At 34.1% G+C, this 17,846-nt stretch overlaps 2 protein-coding genes across 2 annotated transcripts; one reads left to right on the top strand and one right to left on the bottom strand.

The window, feature by feature from the left end:
* Positions 1-294: 294 nt before the first annotated feature.
* On the top strand, positions 295-8,552 carry LOC110025520 (cytochrome c oxidase subunit 6a, mitochondrial). Its single transcript, XM_020726060.1, has 4 exons — positions 295-493; positions 671-777; positions 878-920; positions 8,287-8,552. The coding sequence occupies exons 1-4, from the start codon at positions 367-369 to the stop codon at positions 8,325-8,327; spliced, it is 318 nt and encodes a 105-aa protein (XP_020581719.1). The 5' UTR covers positions 295-366; the 3' UTR covers positions 8,328-8,552.
* Positions 8,553-13,391: 4,839 nt separating this feature from the next.
* LOC110025487 (probable inactive poly [ADP-ribose] polymerase SRO3) lies at positions 13,392-15,347 on the bottom strand. Its single transcript, XM_020725997.1, has 4 exons — positions 14,330-15,347; positions 14,003-14,244; positions 13,786-13,922; positions 13,392-13,667 (listed from the first exon to the last, which is right to left on the bottom strand). Exons 1-4 carry the CDS (start codon positions 15,118-15,120, stop codon positions 13,572-13,574), a joined length of 1,266 nt encoding a protein of 421 aa, XP_020581656.1. The 5' UTR covers positions 15,121-15,347; the 3' UTR covers positions 13,392-13,571.
* Positions 15,348-17,846: the final 2,499 nt, after the last annotated feature.

Raw genomic sequence — 17,846 nt, 5'->3', positions numbered from 1 at the left:
ATTTATTTATTTATTTTTTGAGCGTGCTACAATCAAACCGTCCAGAATTTAATAAAAAATGTGAATTTTGATACTTGAGTGAGAGCTGTAAAATTGATGAAAAAGAGTTGATGATTTTGTAAATAGCAAATTTCGGGTGATCTGTATGTAATTGGCCCAAAGTATTGTCTGTTAAATTTTCATGACCCAGCGAGTTGAAACAAAACTCGGTAAAAATAGTAACTCGGGTAGGATATTCGACTTCAAGTCCGAGTCGACTCCGAGTCGAAACATCTTCCGTTTTAAAGGTTCACAGCAGGCCGAGGGGAAGCCTGGTCAATCTCGCAGCAAGGCGGAGGGCAAGAGGAGGAAAACTCAACGCTTACGATGTCGATGATGAGATCCGGCTTGCGAGCCACCGGCGCTCTTTTTCGCCGGCGGATGAATGGCGCCGCCGGCAAACCCCTGGCATCGAACAAGAGGCGTTTCGCCTCATCCACCCATGATGATGAATGTATTATGTTAATTTTCCACAATTTTCTCTTTTTTAACGTCTCCTTGTCTCCATTTTGTTTTCTCTCCATTGATCTTTGGCTATAACTTTCGTCTCTACCATTTGCGTTCAGAATTAGGGTTTTGTCTTTTTTGCATCCGCAACTTGGGTTTCGATGAGTTGTTTTGTTTTGGACAGACGAGACGGCGAAGTGGGAGAAGATAACGTACCTTGGAATCACTGTCTGCACGATCCTGTCGATCTATCACCTCTCTAGTGGTCACGAACACCATCCTGAACCCCCGGTAATATTTCGATCCTCTGGGCTAAACATTTTGATCAGTCGTTGATGCCGCTGAGATGAACATTAGCTTCAATTGAAACTTTTTTTTTTTTATTCTGCAGGCGTACCCCTATCTGCACATTCGTAACAAGGAGTTCCCCTGGGGTAAAAAATTCCGCAGTACTTTAACTTTGAGAAATTTTGAATTCTCTTATTTCATCGGTTTTTATGGGCTGCTTAACGCATATTTTTTCGTAGAATACCCGCATTTAGTTGTTAGTCACCCTTGATGTTAAAACCACCCGCATCCAAGGGATTAGATCTTCTGGCTAATACATTTGATGTACATAAGAATAGTCTATCTTACATGCAAAAATTTCTAGTTAATTTTCTCCTTGATTTCGGGATCTATTGTTTCTAAATTATAACTCCTCATGTTCATGATGAACTAAGGATTGGATCTACATGGTTGCTGATAATGTTGGAGTAGTCTAATATATAATTTTGTTGTATTACATTGCGTTGACCATTTTATTCCATTTAATCTTTTTGTATTTGATCACTAGGTTGATTTCTAGATGGCATTCATTTTGTTTTGGTTGTGCAAGTAATCTAGGGGTACCTGATCAATGTGTATAGTAATCTTTGTCATTTGCAGTTATGCCTTTAGTGCTAAATTGCTTGATTCGAAGCCGGTAGTACTTTATCGTAATTTAGATAATTTTTTTGAGCTTTAGAACATACAAACTTTCATTTTTGAATGAGTATGACTAGAATAATATAGGTGTATGCATTAATCTTTAACTCAAGTTTCATGCAAGTTAGGAAATGTTGTTACAACTTTAATATAGTGCTTGAGCCTTTAAGATCTCAATTAAGAAAAAAAGTTAAACATCAAACTTATGTCATTATTTTCAACATATTAATGTTGAGAGTTGAGAGAATATCCAACAAAATGCAAATGGCGATGGATCTGAAGCTCCCGTTTCTTAGCTATGATATCCTAAATCTTCATCTAGCTTGCCTCTTCTCTTGTTAAGTTATGGGTTATTAATTCCTTGACCTCCTTTGTTGCATTATAAATAAATTTCATAGCTCGCTTTTTCTTTGCAGATCTTGTGGTTATTATTGCATATGTGATATTAGATCAAAATATTTCATTTAAAATATTTTTTTCTGAATTCTTTCCCCTTGGTTTCTTGTCCCATGCATGACTACGTCATTAAGTGATAGTGAACGTTGTCTCTAGTGGTTGCCTAGTTTCCAACTTGTTATTTATAGTCAAAAAGGCCGTAGTAAATATTGTTTTAACAGGACATATGAGCTCTTTCTTAGAAAACTTTGTCATCTAATTCCTAGGATTAGTTGTAAATGAATTCATTATTATTATTATTATTGTTTTCTTTGGCCAGACCATTTTTATAATGTTTTTTATTCATCAGTCTCCTTTAAAATCATGTCTGTGCATTGTGTATCATAAGCTGTCCAATATAGATGTTTTTTCTTATTCATTTGCTTTATTTTAGTTGTCCTATAACGATTAGCATTATCTATCATAACCTGGACTACCAAATGTTTTTCAATCTCTTCTATCACTTTTTCAACCAGTTCAAAAATATATTTATGCATGCACATAATCAAATGCTTTTGTAGATTTGAGAAAGACAATGTCATATGTATTATTCATCAGAATATTAATCATTTTTTTTTATTTCTTTTTTCGGGCCACTCATCAGACATAATTGTTACTCTAGTTCAATTTTAAATATTTCTAATCTTTTATATAATTTTTTTTTGCATTACTCAACTCTTCCTTCATCACCAATGTTCTCAAATTATACATAAATGAGGGTTTCAAGTATCAACCATGAACACTTATGCAATGGATCATATTAAAATAAGGACGGAGGGTTCTCACGTTGAATGAAATGATATTCTCCTAAAAAAAAAAAAAAATAAACCTCTTGGAGACATCTTCTGAGCTACACCTTCCCCTCTTCATAACGCTTATGATCTTCCATATTTATCATATAATGATCTTGGGGGCCTCTTGTACATCTACTAGATAATTTTTTGCAAAGATGATGGGGCAGTTCACGGTACATCATTTTTATGCAAGCCGAAATCAATTTTTTTTCATCATTAAAACATCTAATTTAACTATCTTCCCGCAATAATTACATTTCAAATTAACATGTCTTATCGTTGCTACACTTGCCTTAAAGAGCATTAGTTTTTCTTATGTTGCACAAGGGTAACACCATTGTTGGTTTGCATCACATAACTATTCAATAGAGCATGGCGCATCATGCAAACAACATAAATAGTCTTGCTATTTGACTTAAATAGAAACCTAGATGGATGATTAGAATGGAGGCGTCGATCATAGACAACTCGTACAAACAATTTGGCAAGGAAGAGGTAGCTTGAGAAAGCATACTGATGGTTCCGTCCGCATCACTTATTAGAGTCGAATCATAAATGATTAAATGAGTATTAGTTTCACTAAAACAACCTTTTATAATATGTAGTTTTGTAATCAATTGTTTTGTCATAAAGAGAAGTTGATGGGGAAGATGCTTAGATAGATTGAGCTTCTTAGGTGGTCCTACACAAAGAATGGGGCAAATAATTGTCAACACTCAATCACTCAAAGCACCTATATATATATATATATATATATATATATATATATACAATAACATATAAACTTAAATCATTAAATCTATTGGAATATGTAATACAATACTTCTCATTATTAATTTTATGTTTATGGAATATACAAGAGAACTTATTGTCACTTTTGTTAGCATGTTTGGGGAGTATTGTATATGTCAAAGTGATTTTGATGCCCAAGCATGGCACAAGGTTGAGAATGAATTTGAGAAAAGTAAGCATAAAAATAGCATTGTGCTATGAATTTGGAAGATCACTTGATAGGTAGCTTGTTATTTGCTTGGATTGAAATCAACGATCTAACCAAAAGGCTAAGCCTTGGATCAAATTGAGCTAGATAAATATTAGATCAAGAAGTATATTGCGCACACGCATATGCTGGCCGAGGAAGTTTTCTTAGAAGATCAATTCATGTATGGCTCAAATCAAAATTGGTCTGAATTAGCTCTAGATTATATTAAATAATGTTCATATGAACTTGAGTTAGGATAGGATCAAATAAAGATTAAGAGTCTGTTTGGGGCAGCTTCTGCTTATCCGGCTTATGCTGATAAACAGCTTATCCTGATAATCAGCTAATGAGCAGCTGATCCAGATAAACTGACTGGCTATTTGGTTTGTGCGTTTGGAAAACAACCGATTCTGGATAAATGACTATTCTGCCCTTGTTTTGGATAAGCTGTTTAGCTGTTCAGTTTGTGCGTTTTGTAAACAATTTATTTGCAGACTTTTTTAGTTAAATGAACAATCTGTCACACATAATTTATAATTTTCTCAACAAAATTAAAGTTCAAATGTTAAGACATGAAAATATAAAAGAGTTGAATTACATTTATATAACTCAAATATTTTTTTATCACATTATAACTCAAATATTTTCTATCACATCAAAGAATGTTATAATATAGCAAAGCTAATATAAGCATGTATTGGCCAACCTAATATAAAACATACCTAAAGTTTAACACTTTATTTTAGAGATTAGATTTTGCAAATATATCAAGAGTTAAGTTATATGCATATATATTTGATAAAATGAGATGCTATGTATATAAACACATAAGTATTATATAATCTGTGGAGTTTTCATAGGCATTTGATTGGTATATATGTAACCCTCTAAAATCTATTATCACATATGTAAATTCATAAAAGATTTTTGGTATATATATGTCAATTTTGAAACAATGTCTACTCATTAAATATTTTACAATCACTCCATTTTAAATAAATCTCGTGTAGAAAGAGGGAAAGAGAGGGCAAGTGGGAGATGTACTGTGATGAACAACTAGAGAGAGAGGTAGGTTGAGCTCTTTTATTTTGGGAAGAGAGAATAGCCAAGGTCATATCATATAAGAAGAGAAATATGTTGAGAGTGATTTATCCTCGATTAACTAGAATTCACGTGAATAGAGTATACTGGGGCAAGCTATAATGAGTAAGAAATTTGTTTTGGATCATTTTGATTCATAGAGATAAACTAAACAAATTAATTGAAAAGCAACCATCATTCAATTAAAATTTCTCAAGAAGCAGATGATTATTGGAGATGCAATTGCTTAAGAAAAATTAAAGTTTCTTGAACCAATTGTGCATTGATAAAAGCATGTCAATGTGAATGGAGGCCATCTGCATGTTGCCTGTGGAGAGCCAAACCCAGGGGAATTAAAAAACATGTCCTAGATATAAGCATCAATTAATTTCAGATCTTATGTTGTGGTTAGCAAAATTCGTAGAGCAAAAAATTAATAATAATAATAATAATAATGGGGGCATTTACATAGATACCATTCAATTTTTATAGATTTACATATCTACCCCCCTAAATCTTGTTTTTTACATTTATACCACCCATATCTTTTAATATTTTTTATATGTAAATAAATTAAATATGTAAATACATAGAAACCGAATCAGTGGTAGGTCTGTAAATCTTCCAAAATATAAATAAAATTTTAGACCAAATTAAGAATAAAATCATAGGAATTACACAGAAAATATCACCACATACTGATCATAAGCGAATGTTTAGTTAGGTTTCAAGGTTCATGCAGCTGTAAGCTTTGATTTCAGGGTTCAGCAATAAATTTTTCCAATCTTAACAAGTCTGGAACTTATCCCCTCATCTACGCTGCGTCTGCAAGCTCTAATTCAAGCTTTAATGATGCAGAAGCAAGGTAATTAGCTCTGAGTTTCTGATTCACCATTGTAAATTAAAGTTTTGTGAACCAGAAATGTTGAATGGGAAATGCGAAGAAGACATGCGAAGAAGAAATGTCGAACGAGGAAGTCGAAGAAGAAATGCAAGGAAGAAATGCCGAATGGAAGCGAACCCGCTGAGATGTCCCATATGGATCTTGCTCCACACTCACCGTGAAGGTAGGCAAGGGCTTCGATGAGCCGGAAAAGGTCTCTGTATCCCGCCATTCCATCGTGCCTTCCTAAACGATTGAGAGATGAGGATCTCGCTAGGGCAGAAGAGAAGAGGTCAGGAGAACTAGGATCGCACAGGGGTAAATGGTAATAATCAGCGAACGAATGCGGACCGCGGTTCACAAAATGAAAACGGAGTTTCGTGAACCGTGGTGAAAAAGTTCCAATCAAACGGGATGGCGGCGTTTTTAAAACACCACCGTAGACAATAAGCTGCCCCAAACAGGCCCTAAATCTTAGCAATCTTAAATACAATCTTTGTGCCACACCCTCTTAGTTTGGGAGAATACTTGCGAGACCTAAATCAATGATACTACTTGGGTCTCAATTCATATAGATTATGACAATATCAGATAATGCAATTGGAAGCAAGCAACTGGATCAAGCAGTTGAGAGCTTGCTTCAATTACTTCTCGATTGCTTCTCTAACCGTCTGCTGCCAAAAAGAGTCCTTGAGATACTATAGCCATGTGGAAAAGGACCAGTTGATTTTAAGAGAATTAGGATGATGATAAACATGTCTTGTATTTTTTAACAGTAAGCATTTAAACCGTGGCATAGTTTAGAGTAATTCAGTTTCTTGCATTATACGTTGGTTCCTTGTGAATGTGTTCAATATGCAAAAATCATTGAATACACGATTGTTATATTAAATGTAATGTGATATATTATGTATATTTTTTAATATATTTGTATGCATGTTTTGGTGCAAGTTGTATGTTTGTAAATGAAAGAAAAGGAATAGGAGCTTGGAATATGGCTGGTTGAAAAGTATATCACGAAAAACTTGTAACGGACGATTAGGTTTGCAACCATTTTGTTATCAATGTCTTATAGATTAGTGATGACATTCATCAGGTCTTCAACTATCGACAAATTAGCGACAAAATTGCAACAAAATTATTAGAAACTTCAACCAAGTGATGAATAGCAACAATTAAATGACAAAATTTTACTCTATTCTTTGTTATTATGCTGGCACATTTTGTTTTAATTTGAATATTTGATTAGATTCCAACTGCAAATTGTTACGGCCTTCCTAAAATTTTAACGAAATTACTTTAGATTCGATCTTAGGCTATGTAGGAATAAGAAGCACTCTCTTAAACACATTCGTCTGTCCGAAAATAGTTGTTTTCACTTTATGCAAGAATTAAATCACTTGAGGTTGTGATGGAAGTATATGTTGCAATACGCAAAATTCACAAAGAACAATCTTTAGAAATTTTGCAATGGATGATACCTTTGTCTTGAAAAAAGAATTTGCAATAAAGTTTTTTTAATGTCAAAATTGCAACAATTTTCCCATCACAAATTAACCTTTGCGATGAAATTTGGGGCGTTTGTGAAACCTGAATTGCCAGGAACCCAAAAATTTTATCAAAAACAATAATTTACAAGTATTACAAGAACCTATGAAGATAGAAACCAAATAAAAGAAGAGCAAAAAACAAAAGATAATAAAGCAAGCCAAGTGTTGTGAGAAAAGCAACTACTTAAATGGACGGAAGCTATCAGAACCCAACTGAAAACCCAGAAGAAGATTACGCATTAGACCTATAGGTACCAGTGCTGGCCTTCTATAAAAACCCATCATGGAAGGGTCCAATAATTCTCATCATAGCCTGTGCAATAAATATTATGCTGTAGAAGCCAAGCACGGGAGAGAATTTGAAATGTTTCCGGCCAGCGAAAAGGCCACACAGCACTGGCAAGAAAATTTTGAATTTGGGAAAAGTAATAATATCCTACTTCCAAACCCATCCACATAAGAATACAAGATACGAGTGACCACTGCGGCAGCAGATGATTTCAAGAGATGCATCAAATGCGTGATAATAATTAGAATCCAGCTGAAGATTGAGAACAAGAAATGGGGTTCTCTCGGTTGTCATATATTTGTTACACTAAGCATACCAATCTGACAGACGACAAATTAGGGAAATGTCTTCCATTTGTGCAAAATTCTGATCACAGCCTTTGCAAAGTATACATTGGTGTAAAGCCAACTAGATGAGAGCTCTGAGATACTGCTGTCAAGTGACAAAATCCCCCTAGAATGTCTAACAAGAAAACTTCTCTGTGCTATAATTTCCCATGGAAAAAAAAGGCAATTCTCTCCAATGTATAGTTCACTTTTAATGACGTAGTCATGGTGTTATTTTTGAAGTGATGTTGAGGATTGGAGTGGCTTGCATGTAAATATGATTTGCTTAGGTGTTAGATATGTGAATACATAAGAATTGTGTGGTATATTATGTAAATGCCCCTTTTTAAAAGAACAAAAAACCAGAACCATACTTGCTTGAACCTAGCTACTTATTTTTGAATGATATCATTTGTTGTTCCTATCACGTGTTTTCACCTTGCTATTGTGACTCAATAAACTTAACACATTTATTGATCTGTGTATGATTTGTAGGTCCTGATGGGTTATTCGAGAGGAAGCACCATGATCATTAATGAATATGCAAGAGTTGGTATTATTTATGTATTTTCCAGCATGAGCTACAAACTCTCTTGGATCAACCTTTTTCTGAGTACTGTAACATGGTCAAAATAATGTTATTGAATCTAAAATATTTGTCCAGCTGACGTTATATACGTGCTGCTTCTGCTGCTTTGTGCGCTAACTAAAAGTCTTAAATGGATTCTGCATTGATCTATTAGAACCTGTTGTTGCAACAACTGTGGGTACCTTTGGAGTTATTATTATTATTATTTTTATTAATCAGAAATTTACATCCATATCACACAATTCTTATATAACCCAAAAGTTGATATTTACATTTGTAACATTTTGTTATCATAAATTTATATATAAATGTTTTTAAATTTTGAAAAAGATTTGAGTGCTATGACATGTAAATTCAAAAATTGTGCGGTATGTGCATGTAAAGCCCCCTTTTTACCTGCTGTTTTGTTTCTATTTAGAGATTTATCCAATAAATGAAATTCTTAAATGAAATAAAAATAAAGAAAGGTTTCGCGGGCAGATATTAACTCTTTCCTCCTTCATTTGTAGGGTCAATTCATGACCATTCAGAAGAAATTCATTTTTTTCTTGGTTCATTTCGCCATCCTACCCAATGAATCCTTAGGATTGATTCGTTTTCAAGAAAATCCTATGTAATCACAGGTTCCATCGTTCCCATAACTTCTCTATTAATACTTGGGCCTGAACTCTGCAATGGAGCTCTCAACAGAATCTGTTATTTGTTTCTGAGTTAATCTCCTCAGTTTTTCTTAAGATATTGGGGTTATTTTTTAGTCATATTTGCAAGAAAGTTATTGACATTTTAAAAAGACAAAAGATTATAATATTCATATTGGTTTTGAAAATTTTATTTGACCTGCAATAATTTAACAATTATTTTTGCAATCACATGCAAGTTGCTACAGCTAAATGGGATAATAAGATTATTATTATTATTAAAGCAAATGTGGCATTATCATGATTATACAATTTTTCAATACCCAACACACCTTTAATTAAAACCACAAATAAAATATATTAATAGAATTCGAAATGCAACTTATTTTAGTCCTTGTAAATATTTTCATTTTTGTATCTATGCTTTCACTTTTCAAGTAATGTACTTGTAGGCAAAGCCCCGAGGGGCACTGAGATTGTGTTAAACATCATCGTAGCTATAAATACGGTGGCAATGCACCTGTATGTTTCGCCTCAAATAATTAAGAGGGACTGTACCACTCATTTTTTTTTTAATGTATTTTCATATATAATACTTAATTTTCAATTTGTTATTTATGCATGAAAAAAAGGTATATTTTAATTTTTAATTGTAAAAATAGTGGTATTTTTATGTGATATGAAAGATTTTGATACTATAATTGTTAAAAAAGTAAGATTTAATTGTTAGATGTATGAATACATAAGAGTTTGGTGCTATTTATGTTAATGTCCCTAAAGTTAATAAGAGTTCATGCTTGAGATATCAATATATTTTGGCAGAAGGCTCCAAATTCATTTTCACTAAGTGATCAATGTTATTTTGTGGCTTGTTGGGTAATGTGGAGACAAGGTCCACCACAATTTAATTAGTCTCCTAATTAAAAATTTCACCTACCGCTCATCTACCTTCCCACCCACGCTCTTCTACTGCTGACCTACTTTCACCTACCGCTATCTTGGTTTCTATAAATAGTTTCTTATGACTTGCCATAAGAGAGTCAAGCCAAAAGCAAAAGCCAAGCCAAGCAAGACCAGGTTAAGTCCTCTTGAGAGCTAAGAGAATGAGAGGAAGAGAGAGAGAAAAGAAGAGAAGAAAATAAAGATTATTCTTGTAAACGTCGAGACGCTCGACGGTTTAATTCCTCGAAGAAAAAATATCCTCTGCAGCTATGTGGACGTAGGCAAATTTGTCAAACCACGTAAATTTATGTGTCGCTCTGATGTTTTTTATGCACGACTCTCATATTTTTTGCTTTATTGTCGTTGTTTTTCATAACATGGCTCTCATATTCCAAATTCAAATGTCTTTGAGGGATTGTTCTAATCATTTGATTCTCAATTGTTTTCCTCTTGATGCTAGTTCAATTCTCGAGCATCATCCCAAGATCCATCTTAGTTCCTCTTAACCTCAACTTTTTTTAGCACCAACATTTTTACTTTGGTTTTATATCGATAACATCTAAGATTTTCTCAAGACTTTCAAATACTCTTGATTGTCCTCATGTCATCAAATATGTTGTTCAATCCATGTAGGAAGTTCCAAGGTTTCCTAATGGGCATTGATAAAACTTCCTATAAAGCTTGCCTCTAGTGCAACCAATCCAACAATAATATGGGAACCATATGCAACAATCCATCATAAATATAATAGCTACCTAGCACCCAATTATATTTCATAAGGACTCTATTAATCTATCACTTCACGATTGATCTCCTCCCAACTAAAAATGTCTCCCACACTCTACATTATGCATGCAACTAACATGAACACTTACCTTGCTTGTGTAACAATGGACTAGGATTCTAAGCTCTCTATAATTTGGAATAACCACTAATGGGTTCAATTATTCAAATGAATAGATTTAGAGTATTTGTATGGTTTGTGACAATACTGACATATATTTCTCATATCTAATTCAAATATTAGATAGAGTTTCAATTATTTGGGTTACCAATTACCTATATGTGTGAGCCCCTATAGTTAATTATATCTCAAACGAATGAAATCACTTAAGAAAACTCTCGATTGAGGTTAGGGTTATGTCTTCAAGAATTCAAAGTTTATTTTCCACAATTGATTGTGAGAAAATCAATTGGGAAAGGCTTAATATGAAATAGTTATTTTTTGGAACTCAAAGGAATGAAATGTAGGAGATGTTGAAGATAACGATGAAACCTTAGTGACATCTAAACTATTTATGGTTTGGCTTTACATATTTGAGAGAGAAGTTATTTGTTGTTTAAATCCTACAATTTATTTAGAAATCATGTAAAACTCTAAAGTGTGAAAATTTAGGTCAGAACAAACAATCTCAGAATCTTAAAAGAGTGCAACTTTTGTTAATTAGCACCATTTGAGATAACGTTGAAGGTTTAGTTGAGATTCATCATTTGCTTCGTGTTTTGTCTTTTTTTGAATATCTAAAACATTGATAGTTGATTAATCATAACACCACCTAACTCTATAAAAAAAATGTTAAAAGAACAAAAAAAAACGCGCTTTGAAAGGCCTATCATACGTTCTTATTATTCACTTATAGTAATGTTACAAAACAGTTTTAGATTAGTGTTTATCATAACAGAAGTGATCACTGAAAACTACTCACACTCTTGCCCCCACCAAGAGACAAATTCACCGCCATCCTCTATTCAATAACACCCTATTTTGCAATATCCCTCTCCACAATGTCCGCACTACCTGCAGTGATGCAACGTCATTCTCAAGGTTGGCGTCAGTATCTATCGATACAAAATCAACTGTCAGGATTTACGTAGCTGCATCAAGAAAAAAGAATACAACCATTCAAGGTGCAATTTAGACCACCTATTCAATATCTAATTTAACACCCTCACCATACTTCTCTGGTTTTTCACCCACAAAAGAAAAGCCACCCTTCGGTTGATGAAATGATGTTTCCGCCCTGGTCATCGCCTCGCCCTAACCATCTCGAGGGAACGTTGCCCCCGCTACAGTCACGACGGGCTTTTCTTTCCCTCCGACGGAAAAGTCAATTTTTGATGGGTGCCTAGTAAAACGATCGTCTGAATGACCCATGGCTTATTTATAGCCGCCAGGACATTGAAATCTAGGAAAGTTCATTATTGAGCAATAATATCGATTAATTATTTTTTACATAGTGTTTATTTGCATATATCGAGAAAAAAATTCCCTTGTCCTTGTGTTGTACAACTTCCGATGAGCAAGAGAATCAGGGGACTAAATATGTATACGAAAAAATATGTAAGCATGAATCTCAAATTGAGAGGACGACTCAGAAGAAAGGGACGACTGATTTTATAACCAGTCGACTGCGCCTATCGACGACCGACGAATTGGATGCTAAGGAAGAGAACATTGGATCGACGATCAACAGATTGCATGCTAGCGCAGAGAACATTTGATCGATGTATAAGGAGATTTCCCCACAATACAACAATCGACTCTCTTCTTACTGACTGAATCAATCTGACAGTCTTATTATATTCAAATATCTTTGTAATCACTAAAAGACACCATATAAAGCTAATGTGAGGGGGCTGATCTGTAACCTTGTAAGATTGAGACCTACTCCTATAAATAGATGGTTCATATCATGAATAAGGGTTACACATACTCTACTATTCTCTACTATACTCTCTTTCCAGTGTGACGTTCTATACCTTGGACGTGTTTCCCATACACTTTTGGTTTCAACAGCCAAATCATACAATCATGGGATTAACTTGTCCAAATTTTTAGTATAAATATGTCAATATCCAGCACTTAAGCCCCTCAAGTTTTTCCATTGTCATTGAGCCAATAAAATCTTCACAGATTCTTATGATAGCTACCAATCTTCACCATGATCTCATGACTATATAATTCACGTCTATTTCTTTAAGTACTTCTGTACTTGGTGGCGTACACAAACCTATTCCACCGTTTCCTCCATGCACGCTAGCTACTATTATTCAACTCTTGGGAGAAAAATTCTTTGCACCCCAGGAGAGTCTTCATATTACAATTAATCATATGGTAAATATGTTATCAATTGTTACTTTATTGAGAAGATTATTTCATTAAAAACTATGTTTGATGAAACAATCATGATTATTTTGTTTTTGATTGCACAAAGATTTTTTTTTTCAAAATATTTCCTCATAAATAAAATCCTATTTACAAATAGAGAAGGCCTGTAACAAATTGAAATTATTGATGGTTATGCAGACAATTTGAAGCAAAGAAAACCTCACTCTTTTGGTTTCCTTTCTTCAAAATTTAACTATGATGTGTGAAAGCAAAACCAGCCGCTCGGATATTAGATGATTCACCATACATGCTTGATAGGAAATGAAGCTTCTTCAAAGGGTGGAAATTTTTTTCCCGCGAAAATTTACAGATTTTATGAACTACAAGCCTACAGCTGTATTCATTCTAACTGATATCTAAAACCTGAAGAAATCCCAAGATACAAAAGTTTCAATAGCACCAAAAAGCTATAGCTTATCTACATTTTCGTTATTTTTTTTACCTAGCCCTTCAAACTTTTAATCGAGGAGATCAGTAGCTTATCCCCAGCAATGGACCTCATGTATCTGATGAAGATTTCTTTGCTGATCTTTCCCACCTGAAAGCGCACAAAAAAGTTCCAAAAAACTCCATTTCTAAATAATAAATAAGAAAAAGTAACTGACAACATGCTATCCCAATAAAAAAAGGAAAAAAAAGAACAGTATTGAATTTACATTGTACTGGTTGTAAAAAATCTCCAAAGCATGCATTTTGGAGGCAGGCAATGACTTTCCAATCTCTGCAAACAGTTTCCAAAATGGAAGATTCATCACAGAAGACAACTTTTGCATACCCACTGGCCTTCTCCACCCTACAATGAGAGAGATGAAACATAAAAATCAAGCAGGAACCAAAATAACTCACAACAATCTACAAGATTCATTTGCATACCTTGAGAATGACCGGAAGACTTGAAGCTCACAATATATTCTGGAATAATGTGGGTGTTCATGCGACTATTCCACACTACAAACCACTTTGGATTCTCAATATTATCAACACCGCTATCAAACCTTTCATCACTAGGATGGTCCATCGTAGAGCCCGCTTCTACTTTCTCAGAATTCCCCATAATAACTCGGCAAAGAATCACATGTCTCTCACCATCTTCATCAGCTTCTGACATCAGAGCACTGGAACCAAGTTTTATTCTTTCAGATAAAACACTTCGCATCAGAATCCCGATCAAATAAGAGAAAATTTGAGCAATGTGATTACCTTCCGTAAGGAAAATGTGGCGGTGAGAGATGATTGCCGACACCATGGGCAGCAAGCCCCAGCTTGTTGCTGTTTGACTGCTTAAATCCATTAGTCATAATTGCAGCAATATCACCTGCAGATGTGCCATACCATCCAAACTTCACATTGGCATTGCCTCGAGATTCCATTGTCGCGCTCTTATGAACCTTGAAAGATAAAAGACGAGAATTTCCAGCGACGGTTGAATGAGAGCATCGGTTGATAGAGGTAATCAGAGTGTTGACAATGAATCTTTTGATGCCAGAAAGAAACAATTTTTCCACTACTTTGTAGAACTTGTCATCATCTCTCAGCATTTTCGCACCCGGCCATCTGTCGGAGGAGACCTCCATGTTCTCTTCATAGATATCAGCTTTCTTTGCCACGAGAGGATGATGGAGTTGTGGAGAAGACTTGAAGAGGAGGTTGCTATTATCATCCAGTGCAATTTTTGGAAAGAAATGGCGGCCATGAACATCGATCCAAGCAATCAAATGCTGCCTTCCTGTCTCTGAATCAATTCGGATCAAACGTAGGAAGTCAAAAAGATATGACTTTTGATCTACGGTTGCCTCAAATATCGTCTTGCCGGCTAAAAATCCTGCCTTCAATTCGTCGAACACCTGATGCGCAAAGTCTACCCAGGCATCTCCAGAGAAGATAAGGAACCTGGAAGGCATGCCGCTCTTCTTGAAGTTGTTGAAGGCTCGCACTAATTGATCAGGGGAGAAGACTGCATCCGAAAGATTAGAACTTTGAACAGCAAACATGTCGATCTGAGGATTTCTAACCCTGTTCGCGATCCCTGAAGAAGATCCGTCCGCTGAGACAACTCGGATTGTTTCCTCCACTGATGAGATCGAGAAAAGGATGTCCAGCAGAGGAGGAGGAGGAGGAGGAAGATGACGAAATGGATTGGGATTCTTTATAGTAGAGATTGAAAGATCCAACCTTTAGGAGATTTGAGAAGAGATGAGACAAATGTGGAAGGTTTGAAACTTCGAACTCTGCCGCGCCGCTCTTCGCTATATATAAATTCAACGGGGAGGTCGGCTGTTTACTTACAGAAATGGCCATAATGTTCATTAAAATTACGAGAATACCGTTCCGTGGTCTCTTGCACTCCAAGTATACGCAGCAGGCCATGTCAAATTTTGTATTGACATTCTCATTTCTCATTATATATATAATATACATAGTCTTACTTGCTATATTATAAATTCACATAATATTTAGGTTCAACTTGTCGTTTCAGCAAGTTTATTTATATATAATGTTTTTATCTAATTCATTATTATTATTATTATTATTATTATTATTATTATTATTATTATTATTATTATTATTATTATTATTATTATTATTATTATTATTATTATTATTATTATTATTAGTAATAGTAGTAGGAAGATTTATATACTAGCCACTCAATTCTTATGTATTTATATATATAACAACCAAGCTTTCATTTTTGCATGTAAGCTATCTTACCTTTATTGGAGAAGGTCTATTATTTCATTTATAAAAGCTAAAATAGTGATATATATATGTATGTATTTTGAGATATTAAAGTTATCGATGATATAAACAAAAAAAAGTAAAATGTAAATGTTATATATATGCAAATATATAAGAATTGCGTGGTATTATATAAATTCTCTTATTATTATTATACTAGCTAAAAGGCAGCATGTTAGATCTTTTGTTTTCGAGAAAAAAACCAAAATAGCTATATATTATATAATGTTGTACTCATAAATTATTTGAATTTGACGACAAACTCTAGGTTGTGTTTGGGGCAGGTGCGGTTGCGGCATGATGTCGTATTGTATTCTTAAATATTTGATAAAGTTTTGTTTTGCTTGCTTTTTCAAAAACTGTGATGGAAAATTGTATTTTGTAACCCGACATTACTAAGTGTGATGGCTACCAAAAAGTTGTAATCTGACATCTTCAAACTAAAATAACGATTTTTAAAAAAAGTTGCAGCCGCCCCAAACAGATCATTAGTGTTATCAACTTCAATGTTCAACAAAATCTACAACGAAATTGTGTGAAATGGATGATGATATAGTTGTAAAAAACTTTTTAATAAAATATCATATTACACATAATTTCAAGCTACAGTAGAATGCATGTCACATTTATGTATAGAAAATGTGTAACAGTCCAGAAATAAGAAAGTATCACAAAGAAGGGTTTGCAGATAGGAGACCAGAAGACACATTTATCCAATCGGAAATTGCCGACCGAGCCGGAAGAATGACCAAAGGATAACCGATGGATCTTAATCCAAACCATTGTAAATAATCGGGGAGTATTTTGACACTTTACTCAAATCATAAGAAAAAAAAATGTTGAATCTTATAACATATTGAAGGGCAAATATGTCATTTAATAGTCCAAGAACTAGTAACAAGATCGGGGCGGTTAAGAGGAAATGGTTATTAAAAGACTTAGGGATTAAGGTAAGGAGCGAAAGAGATAGCAATACCATTCTCCTTAGCTTATTTCCTAAGCGGATGGGAATAATAAATGTGAGGAGTTTGCTTTGGGAATAAGAAAATAAAAATAACTAAAAGAAGAAAAAAAATAAAAGAAGATAAAAAGATTCAAAGGGAGGAGTCAGATTGAGAGAGAGGCTGCTTGGTTTGTGCGGCTATAGGGGTATTGTTTGTGGAATTTTAAGGTCAGAATTCCACCAAGTTGACCTTTTTTACCTCTCTTTAACACTGCATTGTTTCATACTTTGGTCCCTTCGTATAACTTTCATAAAGCCTTCTCATCATGTCATGGATTCTATTCTTTCTTTATATATATATATATATATATATATTTGATATGTTGATTTTCTATACAGTTTTTGTTTATTGAATGTGAAAAAAAGGGATTCATTTCAAAGAATCTGAAGGCAATAAAAATACATATTATTGGGATTGATAAGAATAAGATGCTAACTAAGTAGTCCATGTCGTCTTCATTTTACGTCGTGAGATCAGAAGTAAGAGGCAAGGATGAGTTTTCCGATGGCTACACTAACATCCCCGTTCATCAAGTTGCACACATATGTTGTCTGATCGTACTGACACACATTACAATAAATAACTCAAGAAAATTAGAAATTTTTTTAAGATACAAAATAAATAATTACAACTTTTCATAATCAATTTTTTTGAGAATTTAGTCAAATAATGAGAGTTTTGATGCAAAGCATTGGTTGGAATAGTTTTGACAATATATATACATATATATATAATGTGAAAATATGGAGTACAAAGTAAATGAAGGATGTGAACATCCTCTATCTGCTATACTGCACATCATGAGGAGTAGTTCTCATGAGAAAGCCACCACTAGCCACTTAGGTCAACCCCAACCGATCAAGCTCTGCAACCATGATCAAGCTCTACAACCACGAGTCAAGCTCTGCAACCACGAGTGAATTCACATCATCGATCTTTCTTTCACATGTGTTCTTTCTTTACATCATCGATCA

The sequence above is a fragment of the Phalaenopsis equestris genome, unplaced genomic scaffold (assembly GCF_001263595.1).
Source record: "Phalaenopsis equestris unplaced genomic scaffold, ASM126359v1 Scaffold000002, whole genome shotgun sequence".
In the NCBI taxonomy this organism is placed as follows: Eukaryota; Viridiplantae; Streptophyta; class Magnoliopsida; order Asparagales; family Orchidaceae; genus Phalaenopsis; species Phalaenopsis equestris.
The sequence above is the reverse complement of the archived record's forward strand: the minus strand, read 5'-3'. Positions and strand labels throughout refer to the sequence as shown.

What these genes read in the sequence shown, in the direction of transcription:
- LOC110025520 (XM_020726060.1), top strand. Translation starts at nt 367, where the DNA reads ATGTCGATGATGAGATCCGGCTTGCGAGCCACCGGCGCTCTTTTTCGC. An exon ending in AACACCATCCTGAACCCCCG is followed by an intron (nt 778 to 877) that starts GTAATATTTCGA and finishes TTTATTCTGCAG; the next exon opens with GCGTACCCCTATCTGCACAT. An exon ending in TAACAAGGAGTTCCCCTGGG is followed by an intron (nt 921 to 8,286) that starts GTAAAAAATTCC and finishes TATGATTTGTAG; the next exon opens with GTCCTGATGGGTTATTCGAG.
- LOC110025487 (XM_020725997.1), bottom strand. Translation starts at nt 15,120, where the DNA reads ATGTTTGCTGTTCAAAGTTCTAATCTTTCGGATGCAGTCTTCTCCCCT. An exon ending in CCACATTTTCCTTACGGAAG is followed by an intron (nt 14,245 to 14,329) that starts GTAATCACATTG and finishes ACTTGGTTCCAG; the next exon opens with TGCTCTGATGTCAGAAGCTG. An exon ending in TTTTTTACAACCAGTACAAT is followed by an intron (nt 13,668 to 13,785) that starts GTAAATTCAATA and finishes GTGCGCTTTCAG; the next exon opens with GTGGGAAAGATCAGCAAAGA.